Genomic DNA, 19742 nt, shown 5'->3' with positions numbered 1-19742 from the left:
ACATAGTAAATATTTATTCCCAAATTACATGTTTTTTCTACACTAAAAGACAAAACCTAAATCAAGGATTAATACCTTGCCATTCCCACTGTTACTCCACTGCCTCCCTCAGCTCTTTCTATGTCAGAACCATCCATATCGTTGATGCCAGATGATCCCTGGGAGAATTCCACACTGCCAGCCACTCCCTCGGTGGAAGAGGTCCTGCTGCTGGGGTGGCAGGCTAATATAGTACTTCGCCGGTCGACAAAGTCCTTGAGAAGGCTCTGGATCTCTTCTCCCAGCAGAGGAGAAGTAAGAATGGATGAGGAGGTATTTATGGGGATGTGGTAGACCTGGACACTCTCCCTGGTCTCCAGTTCAGCAGAAAGAGACCAGCTAGAAGATTCTTCCAACTCACTGCAAATCTGCAAGGAGACCCACTACAGTATCATGTTCCAAATTTTTCTGTTTTGCTTGTTTGGGTGTTTTTGTAATTAAATTTCTGGAAAGGCATACTGAAAAGAATGAGGACCACACTGCTGCCTAATGGTCAAGAACAACTCACCTGGGTTCTTGAGTAACATTGCTTTACAACACTTTACACTTTACAAATTTCTGGTCAGGCTCTTGCTTTTGTCCTAGTTAATCTAGCTCATGTAGGGATTAAGGGAAAGAAAAACTATATAATATAATGGTACATAGATGGCAGTGTTGGGGTCTTATGGCCGACTTACCTGGTTAAGGACATTTTTGTTGTTTGAGTAGACAACCACTTGCTGGCGGGGATGGTGAACTGAATCACTGATTGATAAGAGAAGCACCAGACCATCGTAGCCATGTTGATGACTGAAAGATTTTAGACCATCCACATAACCATGCAAGTCCTGAAAGAAAAAAAAATGCAATTATGAACAAATAAATAATTAATTACAAATTTAAAAAAATTAACATCTGGAATGTGTAAGGCAAGCTGTTTGACAGATGCTCACAGTTCGAACTGTTTTGAAATGTTTTATTAATGAACTAAAAATAAAAGATGCCATTATTACATTTTATCATAATTGACTCATAATGATTAATAAACATTTGTTCCATTGCAGTTACAGCTGTATTGGAAACTTTGTTAGACCCCTGCCTTTCATTGCGCATATGATTCAATTTTTTAGTAAAGCTGAAGTGGTTTAAAGTAAGCCTTCATCTGTAGCATGAGAGACGAAGCTGTCAAAGCGCACAGAGGGGTAGAGAGACATTTTGTGATTTATTGTTTGGAAATTAACTGTTTGCTCTTAAAACAGCCACTATGCACAGATTATGGTAATTCACTGACACACACAATGATTGATGGATGGAAAGTTGCATTAATTAATTGTTTTGTTTGTCAAGGGAACTTGTTTTTTCTTTTGCTCTGAAATGATTAACAACAATGTTATGGCAGCCATAATTTGCCACTCAGGGTTACAAATAAAGTGTGCAAAGTGAGACTTTTGAAAACATATTTGCTTGATTAATCTAGATTTTGTGTACAACTGTTTGTTTTGTAAAGTTCTCAAAATTGTTGTTGAGCTTATTTAAGTCGAACTTTTAAACAAAAAAAAAATGGTGTATGTATGTGTCTGAAATTGATGAAAATATATTTCTTTTCATGCCACCTGACTTTGACAAATAGTCAAATGAACCACCTGAATTTAAATGTTTGTATTTTTTCTGTGTGTAACAGTAGGTGTGGTCCTTTATTCTGCTTGTGTGTATGTGAGTATATTTGTATGGGTCCAGTGAAATGATTGATGAGCGCTTTAGGCACTGTATCTTCCCAGGCTATGTCAATATTAACCTGTGAGGATGAGGGGGCTACAATACTGCTCCCCCTGTTCCTCCCTCCATCCCTCTCTCTCCCCACAATATGGCTGCTGTCAAAATCAGGTCCATCAATCCTCACACACACACACACACACACACACACACACAACTGTCACTTCATCGACACTGCCATTTCTCAACACTGATATCCTGATGAGTGCAATGAAGCCTCCCAAGATTCGTTAAAACCCACATATTCACTCACATAAGTACAAACACACTAGTGATGGCACATGAGCCCGAACACATGAAGCCATGCACACATAAATCCACCAGTCTTCTACAGTAATAGTGTATGAACAAACATGCACTCGAATGTACACATGTGAGCTGTGGCAAAGCAATAACATCTTCTTGACTTACAGTACACTATACACAGAAATGCTGAAATGATGCCGATACTCTAAAGCTACTACCCAGCTGTGTGCATATGCACACAAAACTGCACACACATACTCACACACACAAGCAGGGAAATATAGTCAGAAAACAAGCAGAGTGCAAATCTCTGAGATAACACGCAGTGCAACAGTCTGTCTGCCATTTGGCTCTTAACTGAGTAAATTACTACTCATATTGCCTGCCCCTCCTCTTTTTGCCTCCTCCAGATACCCAGATTGCCTTTTGTTATAAATTACCAACACGTTAGCCATAAAAATCCACTTGCTAACTGTCTCCAAGAACTCAGGATCAGTACACTGAAACCTGTGTCATTTACTGAGGTAGCTTGGATGTCACAAACAACAGATTTCCCTTTTAAACCCCCACTTTACTTCATTTTTATTAAATTCTATATGCTGTATTAACTTTTAATATTTAGTTAAAAACAAACATTGACAGGAAACAGTGTGCTGCTATACCATAGTTCTTTGAGTGTACTTTATTCATGTGCTCCATGTTTCCAACATTTAATGACAAAGACAATCAAAAATGTTAGACACCAAAAACTTTCCTGCAGTACAACAAAGCTTGAGGTAAAAAAAAAAAAAGAGTGTACTGTTTTGATGGCGATTGTGTCTACATAATTATATGTATAAAATATATGCATGAAAGTTCAGAGTTATAGTTTTAAATATAAAACATTTTGTTGCTCTGACGGTGTGGTAATACGAGCACATTAGCATCAGCATAATACATTTTTTAAATTGCTAAATAATTTTTGCAGTAACTCATTAATGTGAACCACATTTTCAAACGTTTGTCTATGTAAATGTTAAGTGCGGATGAAACAATCCTATTTACAAAGTTGCACTTTAGTCCCCGTCAGATCTTTGAACAGGTATTTGTGTGGGTTTCTGTATGTTATGTACTCAGATCTTCCTTTGGCTCTGTTGTTTTTGTCCCTTTTTTGTCTCACTTTGCCTCTTCGTGTCTTGTTCTCTTGCACTTCGCCTTACTCCTTCCTCGCACACTCCAATACAAACACGCGCGCGCGCACGCAATCTCTCCCTCTCTCTCTCTCTCTTTGGTTGTCTTTGCTCCACAGGTAGCAAGTCTTTAGCGGCTGCTTGCAGTTCTCCCAACCTGCCATCATTATGCACAATAGCCTTAGGTACAAAACTCAGGCCTCATAACTCACGCCCCGCGCGCGTAAATTCCCGTGCAAACACAGTCAAAGCAAAAACACATTTCCTGCTGTCGCCAACATCTCCGGCAAAGAATTAATCAAGCGTTCATCCATTTAGGCTCTTTGCATACCCTTTCCGTCAGAACACAGAACGCTAAGAGAGTTGCAAGTTCTTCTCAGGCGATCGTTTCGCCACCCTGATGAATCCATCAAGCGAGGTTTGATTTATACATCTGTCTGTGATCACAGCGGTACAGCTACAGCAAATGGGGTGGCAAGGAGCGAGCTGACACCACCCTGCTCAAACACACACACACGCAAATACACACACACACACACACGTGCATCATCTACCATTTACCGCGCACGCACGCACACACACACACACACGTATGTGCTCACAAACAGCCCTAACACCCTGGTTCACGCTCATGCGCACAAACACATACACAAAAATATTACTGCTTATGAAGTTTTGGAAAAGACAGAGGGAAAAAGGGAGGGGGTATAAAGTTTGCAGAGAAAGAAGCTCAAATGTCTTTCTGTCTCTGATATGGGCCTTCTCCGCATGCTTCATTCACTCAGCTCTAAGTGAAGGGATTTGGGGGCCAAGATGCAAGCACTGAGTCTATAAATGTTTTGTTTTGTTTATTTGTTTGCCCTCAAAGCCCAAGGAAGCCACAGGAGGAGAATGAAATGGCAAAAGAGAAAAAATGAGTGTTTCAGAAGAGATGATGAGTGGGAAACATCAGTGCAAGTTACTGAAGATACAGTATGATGACTATCGCTTGTGCAGCAGTTCTCCAAACTTGTTTAAACACCAAATTTCGGTATGTGTAACAAGTTTTGTAATGTCTATTGCAGCAAAACAAATTTGCAACCAAATATTTAATAGTCCAGCTGATGATAATTTGTTCAGGCCAAGATCAAAAACAAAACCAAATGAGTAATAATGTAGCATCAGCAAATACCACCCTACTGTAAAGAGAGGATTTTGTTATACACATTGAATTATAACTGGAATAATTAAATCCTCCAACAATTTGACTTCATACAGTAGTATAAATACTCAAACCAAAAATATAACTGCAAAACAAGAAATAAACAATGAAAGTATCAGGAGACAAATAGCAAGATTGGATGCGATAGAGGGGTGGGGCACCCTGGCTTCCTGGTCTTCAATCTTAGTCCCTGGGAGGCCCACCCTGCACCTGCTGTCTCCAAGTGCCTCTCATCAGAAAGGCATTTACAGAGTGCCGTGGCTGCAGGCCCCTTCATTAACGAGCATAATTATTTGTGCAAGTGGCGTAGGGCAAAACTGGCCCCGCATAAACAAACAGAAGGGCCGGAGGACTGTGAACAAACAACGCATTAGAGACAATCAACGTTGGCAACATGAAACCTAAAGCAAACCTCAGACAGAGAGATGGACACATACACGCAAAAGTAATAAAATGAATACATTTCCCTCAATGATTGAAAAATTATCAACGAAACAAAAAAGTAGACATCCAAAATAATGTAAGAGACACTCGTAAGAACACAACAACACACATGGTATACTAACCGTAACAGCAAACCGCGCACAGAGAGTGAAAGAGGATTGATTTTGTTTACCACACAGAGAAAACAAACATTACAGTTATTAAAATGTCTTAGTGGAACACTGGATAAGCCTGTTTGTTCATAAGAGAGGTTGTAAACCAAACTTTTATGCCACTTTTACCCTCTCTACCAAACACATGTAACTACTTTAAACTAATTGGGACTAAAACATATTGTAATACGGAGATGTTCCTTTTAACACACACACACACGGCAATATTCACGACTGTATGTGTGCATGTGTGCAGCTGCGGGCTACTGTCCTTCCCACAGTTCATCAGCTCCACAGCATGAGAACTCTTCATCTGACCAAAGCTTCATCTGCCAACTCCAATTACCGAGCCATGAAAACCTGACACACTAACACATACTCACTGACAAGAACATGTGAAGAATGTGTGTTTATGTGTTCATTAATGTGGGGTTCATGTAGGTGTAACACAAAACCTTTTATACCATCAAGAAAAAACAAACATCCAACTTCTCTGTTGCTGTGTATCAGCTACTAGCTGTCATATTTACATGTGTCGTACTGGTGGTGGTGCACAAGGACTGTATGCCCTTGAGCAAAACACTGGACCGCTAATGGCTCCCGTAGTGCCACTTCTGCTATTTTGTCACAATAATCCACTACCAGTAGTATGTATGCAGTAGTTTTGATATACAGGGGTGTTTTGTGCAAAGAAGAAAAAGTCCATATTAGCTTGACCACAAATAAAATATAGTCAATTAATTAAATTAAATTAACTGAATACTCAGAAACCCACCTTATATAGAACAACAGCAGAACAACAGAACAACAGATACAAAAACCCCAATGTTTCTTTCATAACACAATATATCAGCACACAAATACCTAATTTATCTATGTTGGATTAATTTAAAAGAAGCACATTTAATTTATTCTTCCCATCTATAGAACAAGCAGGCTTGATATACTGTTCGACCTCTGCAACTCATAATAATGTCAATTATAGAAAATGGTTCATGCCATTCATTATTCAGTTACCAAATATCATCTCATGACTGTTTGTTTGTTTGGCTGTGAAAGCAGGCTAAATTACAGTACATACTAGGCTTCAAGTACTCAAGCAATAAAAATAGCCTGAGTTTAAAATGAAGAATAATCTGGCGCAGATGCAATGTGAGTTGTTTATTTATTTCACTGACTCACATTAAGCATCTTTGGTGGCAAATTCACAGATATATTTTATTTTTGGAAAAGCAGAAATACTGAGCACGGAAATGTAAGAAAGTAAATGATGCCACATGTATGCACTGCAGCCCTAAAGGAATACACTCAGTACAAATGCAGTTTTAGCAAAGGGAAAACTGAAAACTAAAGAATACCAAAAAATTTACTTTAGAAATACTATTACTATTACATGCAGAAAAACGTTATTCATACAGAGAAGTGGGATACTGAATACAACAGTACTAAACATACACAATAAAGCTGGTGTTGTACATGTATGTCCACTGTGTCAATTATATGCAATGTGACATTTTTAATGTGTTTCTTTCTAAACTGACTTGCAGAAATCAGTAACTAATTGTTGCTAAGGTCCACATGATGGGAAAATTTACAGTAAAGTATTTCATGCTAATATAAACAAATGTGGAGTTATTGGTGGATAAAGAATATGTTTTTTGCGGCTTCAAATGTAAGCACACATTGATGAGTAGATACAAATGATTCAAAGAAACATCCAGACAGGCGCTGTAATTTCAAAAGAATGAAACTCCTTTTATTTCCACTTTTCTCTTCCATAATAGGGAAGCACACAGACTGACTAATGTATGTTTGTACAGTATACAAAAATACATTAGTCAGTCTATACGATGTGTCCATATCGTTACACCACACACACTCTCAAGCTTTTTCTTCTGCTAACTAGGCAATCACAGCCAGATTTTTTTTTACCCCAAAGTCTAACTCTGTCTGCTTTAACTACTATCAAACACACACAGAGAGACAAAAAACACACTTTGACAAACACATAACACATAAACCATTAAAGACTAATTGAATCTAATTTATTTAGTTTTCTGGAAAGAATCATTTAAGGCAGAACTTCCCTAAGCCCCCTCAATAAATGACACTCTCATACCGTTTTACTCTCTTTTCAAACACAATTAAAAAATAATATATAAATATATACACACTGCAAATGACATGCATATAAGGAGTTCATTTTGGAGCCCGATCTCAGGTCATTAGTAACCCACCATGACGCTGTAGAGTTGGAGGGTCCGCTGGCGACGCACAGGCCCCTGGCCATTTATTCTATATTAAGTCTCTAATGGGCCCTCTCTCTCTCACTGTGTGTGTGTCTCTCTCACTCACTCCTGACACGCAGCATGTAGGCACAGCGCTGGTAAAATATGCACAGAAAGTCCGGTGCGCACACAGACAAAGCCATTCAAATGAATGGTTATTTATTCGCTAAACGAGGATCTGGGTGTTTAATGTTCCTTGGACGTTAGGTAGTTTTCTGGGGGAGGCAGAGCCATACCCCTACGGCTACAGACATCATTTATTTTACACATAGCCTAATACTGCACGCTAGGCAGCCACTGAGAAAAATGGGCTTTGGAAGTGAAAAGGAGATATAAAAGAAATAGTGAATGATTTTTTGGGGGGTGGGGGGGTATTAGGAGGGGGTTGAACACATTAGAAGTTGCAGCAAGAAGAAAAGCAAGGGGTAGGCTTAAAGGCTTACAGCACCCTTTCTGTGAGTGTGTTAGAGTAGCGGGAGATGGTAAATGTGAAGTTTTGATAGGAAGATAGAGAAGTCAACACAAATGTGTGTGGATGTGTGTGTGTCTTTTGGATTTAAGAATATCAGTGGGAAAAAGGCTCTCAGGCCTCCTACTGCATCTCATCCAAATGCAGGACTTCACAACATCAGTGGAGCTTCTCTACTTTCACAACACCTCCCCAAAAATAGCACCGGTGTGATATATCTAAAACATCAAAAGTAAATCAAAAAAAAAAAAGATTAATTGTTTGATTCCATTTTGTTTGTCTCTATCTAAAAGATTATTCAAGTTACCATGAACTTCTTCAAACTCAACGAACAAAAGAAGGTGAATATCTGTATATAATCATTATATTATTATATACAGAAAAAGTTTGGCTAATTTAATGTGATATATGCTATAAAGATTTAGTAGTGTCACCACACTTATCTTTACATATATCATGTGTAGAAATAATATCAATGACGCTCTCTTAAGGTTTAAGACTGAACAGAGTTTTAATTGGCTTACTTTACTCTAAACAGTTTTGTCCAGTACCATAAATACATTTAAAACTTTTTATTAATTTGTATTTAATGGACCAAAATGAAAATGGAATGAAGTATTTTTGGATAATAAACACTTACCTCCTTATCCGTGTTCACTGAAGACAGAGCTAAAGTCATTTCTCCATCAGAAAACTCCTTCAGTTCCATTGTCAGCAGCTGCTCCAAGTCTACATACAGTCGGCACACACAAACAGACTAACAGTTATAAAAACAAAAAACAAAACAACACACACAAAAAGGATACAAACCCTTTCATGAGACAAAAGAAAACAACTAAGAATGCCTCCTTCAAAAGTAAGAGCTAACTAAAAAGATGCTGCAATACATTTGCCTGTAAGTAAAAAAAAATACAATTACTACTGAATTTTTAAATATAATCTGACTCAACAGCACAACTCTATGGTAAACATGTCCTCTTTGTCCAAATTGTTGTTGCAGAGTTTGGTGACATAACTTAATTCCCAGAAGAGATCCACCCAGCTTCAACTTGACTAGGCCTTGCATTAGCCAGTGGGGATTTGAAACACCTGAGTTGAGGTGTGCCTAAGTGGGAAAGACTGTACATACAGCAACTATTGCAAAGGTTCTTCACCAGTCAAAGCTGAGTTTTGATCTCAGACCATTGAACCTCCTTCTGGTTAAGTACAGCTTGTTCTAGGCAGATTCACATTCCTTCTATTTCTTAATGATGGATTAACTGTACTCCAACAGATATTCAGTGACTTATAAATGTTCTGACCTTTTTGCAGAGTACCCTGGAGTCTTATTTTGTCTTCTTGAAGCAAATTTTGGCCGGGATGCGGATTTCCCAGTAATTGGATCTTTCAAGTACATGTGTATTGATAGTAAAGTCTTTCAATTCCCTGCACTCAGATTATCTCCATTTAATTAACTGTGTGATTTCTAAAGCTAATTGGCTGCACCAGGGATTATTTAGGTGGGTTACTATAAAGGGCATGAATACTTATGCAACTTGTTATTTTTAGTTTTATATTTGTAAATATTTTTGACTTTGCATTTCACATCTTTTTTGTAATTAGTTTTGTCATATTTTAATACATACATAATTCAATGCAAATATGTGATATATTAAAACAAAAGGTGAAAACTTAAAATAGGGTTTGCTGCAATTTTCTTTCTGATATATACATTCACCATCTCCATGTGAATCCCAGAAAACAAACTACATGATCTTTATTAATAACTTGCAAAAGGGAACACCATCATTGTATATCATTGATTAAGTCAATCAATAAAGACCAACAGATACAGGTGCCACACATGCCTACTCTGTTTTCAATTAAAGCTCAGCTCTGCATGTTCAAATACATACACTTAAGCTTCACTTCATCATATGGACCGGCAGTGATATCACTCCATTGCTCTAAGGATCTCTTCAGCTCCTCCAGTTGTGTTGACTGACGGCCATGTTTGATCCACAAAACTTCACTTTGCAGCCTCAAGGCCTCTGTAGACATACAAACACACATCCCATAAGGTCAGTTTGCTCGTCCTGGATGTTTTTCATAAATCTATGCTTTTCTAAAACTAATTTATGGACTTTTGCATTTACTGAGTAGTGTATGGTTTCATTATATATTACCTCTTTTGAGCTATTTTTCTGAAACTTCTGGTCAGATAGTTAACTTTTTTTTTTTTTACTGTGCAGGGTAATCTCATATATATATTTATGTGGCCCTCAAGCTGCTCCAGGGAAGATTAGGTTATATACATTTCTGATTAAGATATTGAACACAATGTTGCCACCAGGGACAAGGAAAACCACTGAACACAAAATAGTGTGTCAAATATTGTGTCAAATTGTGCATTTGTTTAGGGTTAGACTTTATAATGTTTGTGCATAGTCCTATCACAACGGCACCATAGTGATAAGTAAATCATTAAAACTATTATACATTTGCTCAGTGTAGCTGCAAACATAGTATCCATTAACAGGTTCAGTAATGACCACTTAAGCTTTTCATAGAACTTATGAGGATCAGGAAAACAGTTGACTCACTAACCTCTTTAGGAATCAATTGACCTGAAAATGCACTATCCAAAGAACTCTCACAAAGAAACATAAGAACTGGACTACAGTACATTATTCTCCTGCTCTAATCATCTTTTTTCTGTGTTTGACTGTGCACTTTACTTTGCTCCTCTTACTTTATCCACCTTAATTCACTTTCGATCTATCTGTCCATTTTCGATCTGTCTGTTTTTCTGTAAAGCACAGTGAGAGACCACAGGGAGGAAAAAAAAGCAGAGCCTTGCTAAACACAGATCAGCCATGTCTCCTGCCCGACCTTCACACAGCTGCCCAATATCAACAACTGGAGTATTTGACTGACTTAAAAGGACGTACACACACACACACACACACACACACACACACACAAACACACACACACACACACACACAATTCTTCATCTTCTTTGTTTGCTTTTCTTTTAACCCTTTAAAACATTTTAACTATTGTAGCAGAGAAAAGCAACTTAACTACATTTAACTAGACTTACTCAGATTAAGACTCAGATTATGGTACTCTGTGTGTCTTTTGAACTGCTCCTTGCTCACACTCACCACCCCTCATCTCTCTCTTTCTCCATCTCTCCTGGTGGGTGCTAAGCGAGTCATGTCAGGGGATTTGTGTGTGTCCTCCTTCATCGCCCCATTACTCCCCCTGGGGGTCGCCTGCACCTCCCTCACCTCCGAGAGTCTCCCCCAGCGATGCTTTGATGTGCTCCGCTGCCTCTTGAAGAATCTCCCTAGTGACTGTTGTCATGGCGGACGATGCCCCATCATCCCCTGCATCCTGCTGCCCGTCATGATGGACCACTCGGAGGATGCTGGACTCCAAAGTGTGATACTCTGAGCTGGGAGAGTGAGAAGGCAGGGGGTGAAAGAGATATGGATGGCTGCGGGGGAAGGAGGGATGATTGTGAGGCATTAGCATAAATATAATTTCCCTTTGGGTCATGCAGGATGAATACATGCAGGCCTGAAATACACTGTCTCATTTCTGGATCAACAAATACAGTTTTCTCAGCAAGAACATAAAACCTCTTAAGTTTCCTGAACCTGCTTTGGGGTAAGAATTTAACTTCCCTGTTGTCTTATTTATAAAGCAGTTAAAGATTAGCTGAAGGTATCTACAAACTAAACCTAATCTGTGTGTGCCTCAACATGGTATGCTTGAGTATTTACCTATCCAGTAGTCCATCTCTCAGCAGTGTGAGTGTGAGTTTTCCAGCGTGATGAAGCTTCAGAAAGTCTACATCGTCCTTCCAAAGAAGCAACTTCACACTAATTTTAATGCTTTGCAGATACCTCACTGTCTCCGCGGGTAATACGGTATCAGACAGCCGGCTACACAGAACTGGCAGACACACTCCGCCTGTTGTTTCCTTCTGGAGCACACAGACAAACCAAATACATGAAATCTGAAATCTGAAAATGATAAACTAGACATGGAATCACATTCCTATTACTACATTTTAATTTATGTATCATGATAAGATATAATAATAATAATAATAATAATAATAATAATAATAATAATATCATATAAATAACATATACTATAAATACAGCATGAAAAGAGATTGTACCAAAAAGTCCTCAAATCAAAGGAAATCTGTCATTATGTTAAGTTTGATCCTTATTATTATGAGGATCAAACTTAGGAGCACACAGAGTGGAACACATACATTAGTACTGCCAACTGAAAGCAATTTCTTTGTTCAACCTTCTTTGGTCTGTTTTGTTTGATACATAAGTAAAGCTGGGTAATTTTCCACCCTGTTGTCATTCCACAGGCAGATGATACTTGCCAAAGTAGCACTTTAGCTAACAATTAATACCAGGCACTCCTTATTTTCATTATCTGGCAAACAGCCAGATAAATCCATAACTGCGTCTCTAGCTTTCAAAGGATGGCTACCCTGAAAGCTAAAAATTTCAGAAGTAGTGCAGTACTCTAAAACAAGAAAGGAGATTTATGCAGTTACTACCACTGTGCATGAAATAAATGTCAATATCAATGTGAATTTAATTTGAATTTTATCCCCACACACATATGCTGCTACCATATTGAATGTGACAAAGGAGTTTTTTTTACTACAATATATATATATATATATATACATACATACATACATACATACACACACACACACACACACACACACAAAACATACTATACAATACATACTTTTTCATTTCTGAATACTTCAACTAAATTTTACATGTTTTAAGCAGAAAATACACAAACAGGACGAAGTCATGTCACCTGGCTGAGGTGTAGCGCTAAGCACAGTGTTGCAGCTACAGTGTCAACGTCTGGTTCTGGTCCACCTAAAACTGCATGGATGGGATCTTCTGTTGCATCTGCCTGGAAACACACACAAACATGTAGTATAAGGTTAGTTTGTCTGTGGCTACATGGTGTTTTCCTTTCCAAATGTTGTGCCTGATATTTCAATCTTTTATTATTTATCATTTAACAAAGGGAGCAGGTGGCATGTCTATAAATTATCGTTGGATTTGATAGCTGATGTAATTGTATCAGCTGTAACTCATCGAGCCAGCAGGGCTGAGTTAGATGACTGCAGCATTTTAAAACCTGCACTATGCATTAATAATAAAATCACAGCATTACAAGATTCGAAACGTACTACACTAACGCACAATCAGTTGTAACAATGAACGGTCTAAATAAGTGAGAAAAAAAAAGACTGCCAACTCAGTAACACGCTTTATCAGAGAAGTGATGAGATCCATTAATTGTACTAAACAATGCAGACAAACACTCTTCATTTAGGTTAAGTGGACATTAATGACAGATCCATTAAAGAGATTAAACATTCATCTCTGAGTGTAAAAGGCAGAAAATGAAGTTTCCTCCTTCATTTGTTGACTAGGACTCTTGGGATCAGATTTTAATATGGGGGATATTTTATCAAACTACTCCTGATTATTATAGCCTGGATCAAGCACTAATGTAAGCACACTTGCAGAGTTACTCTGAATATTCAACATTTGAGAATGTGGGAAGAAATTTTGAACAACATCTCAACAGAAATGGTAGAAGCTTCCTTTTTAATGTGTAACATCCTGATGAACTACACTATCTCAAAGCACATAGTGCAACACAAGCTGGTAATTTGGAACAACACCCATCCTCAGCCTGCTCGGTGTGTGTTCTGTCAATCTGCTTTATCTAAAACAGATTAGCTGACTCACCACTAGCACAACCGTGCCCTGCAGCCTGTGCCATTAATCAAGAAGCAAAATGTGGATACATTGAATATCGCTTCTATCTGAAGCGCATCTTAATGGGCTTGTAAGATGCTCTGATGGGATGGGATGGAGCGGTGATGTAGAGGAAGCGAGTTTACAGAGACAAAGAAAGTCTTGACTAATCATGATGCCTGGCTAGATTTATGCAGGTAGCCCAAACTGGCAACAGTGTTGTCACAGACCGGTATACTCATTAAATTCCGCATAGTTACACACACTGGTGGCTAATTTTACCAACAGGCATCTGTAACACATATGCTTAAACTACATCATCACCTAGTTGGTTTGTATGTTGTACCTCATTCCTGGCATACATTACTCAATCGTTCTGTTGCCCATTGTTGAAAAAGGACTACACCTTTTTAGATTTAATGCCTCCCATCACAGTAAACAAATAGTTTGCTATGTTGTTGATTAAAAATGCGTGAGAGGTGCCAACATCTTGCAGGTGTATGCAAACTTTGTATCCCTTTACTCTGAAATGCTAAAAAAAATAAAAATAAATAAAAATTGTAAAACAAGAACTTATTTTTTTAATTTAATGCTTATTCAGCTACTACAAATGCTCCCTTGTTATCAGAGGTAATAAGAATGGTCAAGAAGTGTATAAAAAAGTTATAAAAATTACATCAGTTTTACATTTGCTTTCCAGTTGAAGGGTTTGCTTTAGAAACTTCTGATATTGGGCTGCATTCATTCTTCTTTCCACTGAGCACCAGTGCCTGATGCAGACACACACCAATAAAATGTCACTGAGCCATATCTGTGTGAATTGTGACCAAATAATTCGACTTTGTTCTCATCAGACCACATGTGAGGATTCTGTGTGCTGCCTGATGTCTAGTATGCCTTTGTGTATGGCTTTGTGCACGCTTTTCTCACAAACAATCCAGATTCTGCAAACTACACTTGACTGTGCAGATTCTTTATTACTGTTTCCTCTAAGAACTTGGGTTTATTTTGGATTCTCATGTACTGTAGCTCTCTGATTTTATCTCTCTCCAGCTTCATGAAGTTTTCTTGTTTTCATTTTGAGGTCTTCTTAAAACGTGTTTCGGTGATCCCTACAACTGTCCTGGCCTAAATCTTTTACTAACACAACAGACTACTTTGTGAACAACTGCCTGTCGCTGTCAACGTTTGGGGATCCAAATCTTCAAACAAGTTTTAAGCAAACATGTAAGGATCTTAATGCAGCTAGTAAGAATAGCTACATGTACAAACTGTAGCTGTGGGCCAAGTGTCTTCTTTCTTTTCATGACACTTTCCATCAGGCCACAAAGTAATGAGGGGGCAGTAATGAGTGACCAATTCATAAAAAGGATGAAGCTCGAGGACTCTGATTATATACTGAGAATTGGAAAAGAAGAGAAGGTGAGGTTGGATGAAGGAGGGCAAGGATTTAGAAAAAGTAGGCTGAAATATCAGGAGTATGGTCAGCAGATTAAAGTCAGACATGTAGAAGATTTGGGGAAAGGGGGGCAGGAAAACAGGGAATGGGCAGGTGAAAAAATATGATAAGAAGAGGAAAGAGCAGGAGGGAGTAAAGGAGTTAGATAAGAGTGAGTGAAGATGTGGAATAGGAGTGAGAGAACACAAAGAGGGAGTGAAGGGAGGAATAGAAGGAGGAGAAGGTGCATATGAGAGAGCAGGGGAGGAGGAGGTCTGCAGCCAGTTCTTTCGAAAGAGGCAGAGAGGGAGAATAAATCAATACTAGATAGCCATAGAAAAGGAAACAAGGCATTAGCAGAAGAAAAGGCCACTCAGGCTTTTTTTATTGCAGCAGAAGAACACTGGTGTGCGAGTGTGTGTGTTTGATTGTGTGTGTGATTGTGTGTGATTGTGTGTGTGATTGCGTGTGATTGTGTGTGTGATTGTGTGTGATTGTGTACACCAGCATGTGTTGGCCATCTGATATCCTTCAGTCTGAGTGCTCTCGCTCTCTCTGTGCTGCATCTCCCTGTCTCATCACATTCAAGTCCTCTCCTCTCCTCTCCTCTCCTTTCCGTCCACTCCTCTCCTTTTCTTTCCTCTCCTGCAGGCCAGATTAAGGATAGTGCCTCATTTTCAGCCAAATGTCACTCTGAAATGAGATTACTGTAACTGCTTGTATAAAAGCTGTAGGCATTTAAACACAACATTGAATTGCATTTGTGGTGTTTGCAACCACCGGAGTAACTGGAACCTGCCACCGCATTCACTGTAAGCCTAGGAAACAACAACAACTAGTCAGCAGTCCACCACAAACAGATACTTATGTCTATTATCCAATAAGCTATGGGAGTCTCAATTTTCACATTAACTGCAATGGACTGTTGGAGATATGCAAAGCAACAAGAAGTATCCATCTTATTACAGGTATAATATAAAAGCTATAGCAGAAAGGAGCTGGGCTGAAAATCAGAGCAATGTTAAGCACCTACAAAATTTGACAATTTGGTTTGATTTATGGCTCAACAATTATGTGGTGTTGTAGAGATTCACAAGGCTGAAAAGTAGTGCATGCCTTAAACTCACATGAAGTTTAGAATTTCTATTTTTAAGGTTTGGTTATAATTACATTTCGCCCAACGATGAAATCAAGGTTGGATAAAACAACTCATTTACTGTATGTGTCTCTCTGTGTTTGCAGACTAATATGGTGGAAGTCTACTCACAACATGGTTTCAACTCTATTTACATTTACATTTACATTTAGTCATTTAGCAGACGTTTTTATCCAAAGCGACTTACAAATGAGGTACAAGGCAGCAAAAATCTAAGTTCAAGGAGAGAACATCAAAGCAAAGTCCTATCAGAAAAGTGTTTACAGATCTCGAGATGCAAGTGCGAGAAAGAGCAGAAAGGATTTTTTTCTATGCCATTTTTCTCTATGCCAAACAATGTGAGGGTGAAGGAGCATGAGCTGTGGAGCTATATAGAAAAAAAACTGAGCAAGAAAGAAAGACAGGTTCAGTGAGCACTAAGAGCCAGGCCAATTAGAAATATGGATGTTCTGGATTGAGGCCATCTATAGAGTAGATAGATAGATAGAGAGAGAGAGAGAGAGAGAGAGAGAGAGAGAGAGAGAGAGAGAGAGAGAGAATGACAGGAGTAGAGAATGGTCAGCAAAAGAGCAAATCACAAAAGTTTATGCTGCATAAATAAGAGTGACACTGTCCATGTGTTTATCCACCTGTGTCCACCTGTGTGTGTGCCTGAGTGTATTGATTGAGATTTACGACATGCTAACTTATCTGCACTCTCCATGGCACATGTGAGTTGCCCTCCGTTTCACTCAGTTACTGTGCTCTGATCTGCCGATTTGTTTCGTGGATCTTTTCTCCTCCTCAGCTTTCCTCACGTTTAGGTAAAGGGGAAAAAAAATCTTTACACAAAGGCTGTTCCCATTCAACTTTGTAGTGTACGGACAGACACCTGTTCACTTCAACAAACAGAATATTCTGAATAAGGCTGAATATAAAATCAAGTATGAGAATAGTCTGTGAAATTCTGAGCATTAGAAAACTCACCATATGATTTTCATACTGCACATTACAGTACCAGGTACTTAGAGACCGCACATACACAATCTTTATCTGCCCATGAGGACCATGCCACATGATCAAAAGCTCTTAGAAAAGCTAATGGTCTTAAATGTGAGATTATTTTGTCAACTGCTGTGTTAAAAATGAACGGGGAGGTTCAGTCTTCTAAGGACTGGCCAACTTTCCACTGATAGTCTTATGACAGCTACTAAATGGACTTTGAGGTATTAGGATGGTGATTATGTCTATAATTGGCTGCTTTCTGTTAACTTAGAAATAAACAGCACCGTTGGCAGTGGAACATCAATAGGCTCTTTAGTGGCCATCAGATGCAAATAAAGTACATCCGAGCAGTGTTCGAAACTGGCAGGTGCCTGGGAATATTTCATAATCGATAAAATAAACGACGAACACAGATTGGAAGAGGGCCCTTAGTCGTCACAAACGAGAATATATGTGTTTACACTTCAAAACTTTCCTATGATAATATAGTCACGCCATTTAAACAAGGGTGTGTAGAAAGAGCTGTTTTAGGCACCCCATTGCCTGAAGGCATGTACATCATCCAAGAAAGGGTCCCTAGTGTGAGAGTCTGCGCAATTGACAGCCTACATGTACACGAGACAAGACTCCAACAGTATAACCACATTATCTATAGCAATATGCAAGTAGGTGTATCCCGAAAGACACAACAGTGCTGCACAGTGGCTTCCCAATGATTCAGTTTCTATGCGCAGGCTGTTCAGTATTTGCATGAAGCGTTTTTGATGTGTGAACATATATTCGGTCGTGGACCAAATGCTAATAATGAGTCAGTATCTGCCGAGCAACCAGGTCGCAGGGAAGGACAGCCTCTGGCTAAACTTGTTGATGACGCCTCCGCTCGTTAGAAATCAGCACCTAATTCAAATCCACACACTGATGTTTTTGTAAACACAACGAGCTTATTGCATGGGGCCGAACACGCCTTCCTTTCCCCTTTGCTGTCATATTGTCGATCTACAGGTGCTTGGGGGAACCGAAGGGACGTGAGAGGCTTTTGCCGTGCGCTTTTTCAGCAACAGGAACGCAGCCTGTAGCCCATAGTAGCAGCCTCCCCATCATGGTCTCATTCATTATACTTGCAACCTGGTGTTAACGCCGCTGAAGGCTCTTAACTCACCCCGAGTCTGCTTTGGACCTTCCGCAAATACTCTTCCATGTCGGCCTGCGTCGGTACGGTGCCGCTGCAGATCTCTCCATAGACCAAGTTTCAGCAATGAGGCAGACTGCTGATGTGTCTCTTTGTGTGTGTGTGTGTGTGTGTGCGCGCCCGTTTATGTGTGTTTTCTCTCTCCGCTTCCGCGTCCCCCTGCTGCGCTCGCACTGCAGCACTCTCTGCTGCTGTGCGTGCCGTCGGTCCTCCCCTCCTCTGTGGGGTGAACCCACAACACCGAGCAGTGGGTGTGACGGCAGGAAGAGGAGATCCAGCGGAGACGCGCTCGGTGATTCAGCTGCGCTCCCTGCGGTACGGAGCCCCCATTCCACCCCCAGCACTCCCCGGTCCAGCCATAACATAAACACACACACACACACACACACACACACCTGCCCTCTGCCGTACAACGTCCACCAATGACAAAGTGTAATGAATTTGGTGAATGATAAATAGCAGCGCCCCCGCAGCACGGACTGCACCCTTTCGGTGCCTGCGGCTTCAGTGTTGATTTCAGCGTCTTCGCCCGATTTATGGGTCACATTTTTCTTTTTGCCGCAATATGATCAAATCCAAAGCCAGAATTGAAGTGCGCTGCAGTACCTCGTGTGCGACAGGGAGAACTTTAATTAATCTGAACGATGATCAAGTGAGCAACAAACAGAAAAAACAATCAAGTACAAACCATCTCTCAAGACGCTCTACAAGGCAATTTTCATTGGGCCACATATGTATCGTCTAAGAATGCCTGCTTACTTCAGTGATTTTGGGAAAACTTGACAAAACTTAATTTGGGAACAATATACCAAAAACAATAACGTTTTGGGGTTCCTTAAAAAGACAGGGTTAAAACAGACAATACCCAAATGCTGCTGACATACAATACATGATGTGAACCTAAAGCTTTTGGACCGCCAGGCCTACTTTCCCATGCTGATAATCCAGCCTTGCTCATAATAAAATCATGCTTGATTTGCAACAACCTGAAAAGAGTTAGTGAAGTGGGATACTCATCACAAGATCAGCATATAGAACGTGGGTACCTTTTTAAAAGATGCCATCAGTGGACGGAATGCAAATTTTAAACACTGGCTGTGTGTTAGAAAGGCTAACACCCCCAGACTGTATTGTGGCTCCATTTATTCAGACTCAATTATAGCCTAGTATTTATTTTTTTTTACTGCAGCAGGCAATATCGGAATCTGCTTTCCCATTCATGGTGCAGGCAGTGGAAGCTGTGTTGGTGCACTGTCACATTCAGGAGCCAGAAAGTGTTTGTGGTGTCATAGCAGAGTCAAGCTAGCATTACACGTAAACCAATATGACTTCCCATCCTAATCTTCAAAATAAAACCTGCATTAATGATGCTAAAAAGTAAGATTGTGATGATGTA

The 19742-nt window shown here is 39.5% G+C and overlaps 1 protein-coding gene across 10 annotated transcripts in view; it reads right to left on the bottom strand.

The window, feature by feature from the left end:
• Positions 1–18791, bottom strand: part of LOC137135892 (serine-rich adhesin for platelets-like) — a 35066-nt gene extending 16275 nt beyond the window's left edge. For 2 of the 10 annotated variants that reach the window (XM_067520631.1, XM_067520633.1), the window contains exons 1-8: positions 18317–18791; positions 12618–12719; positions 11534–11736; positions 11036–11244; positions 9656–9790; positions 8401–8489; positions 717–866; positions 76–422 (exon numbers count right to left, since the gene is read on the bottom strand). In XM_067520631.1, the coding sequence (XP_067376732.1) occupies positions 76–422; positions 717–866; positions 8401–8489; positions 9656–9790; positions 11036–11244; positions 11534–11736; positions 12618–12719; positions 18317–18355 (1274 nt within the window). In that variant the 5' untranslated portion in view covers positions 18356–18791. Of the gene's footprint in view, positions 1–75; positions 423–716; positions 867–8400; positions 8518–9655; positions 9791–10909; positions 11245–11533; positions 11737–12617; positions 12720–18316 lie in introns of those variants that run through there. The other 8 variants (XM_067520630.1, XM_067520638.1, XM_067520635.1 and 5 more) reach the window with 7 other exon arrangements.
• Positions 18792–19742: the final 951 nt, after the last annotated feature.

The sequence above is a fragment of the Channa argus genome, chromosome 11, assembly GCF_033026475.1.
Source record: "Channa argus isolate prfri chromosome 11, Channa argus male v1.0, whole genome shotgun sequence".
Lineage (NCBI taxonomy): Eukaryota > Metazoa > Chordata > Actinopteri > Anabantiformes > Channidae > Channa > Channa argus.
This window is presented reverse-complemented; position numbering and strand designations above follow the sequence as displayed.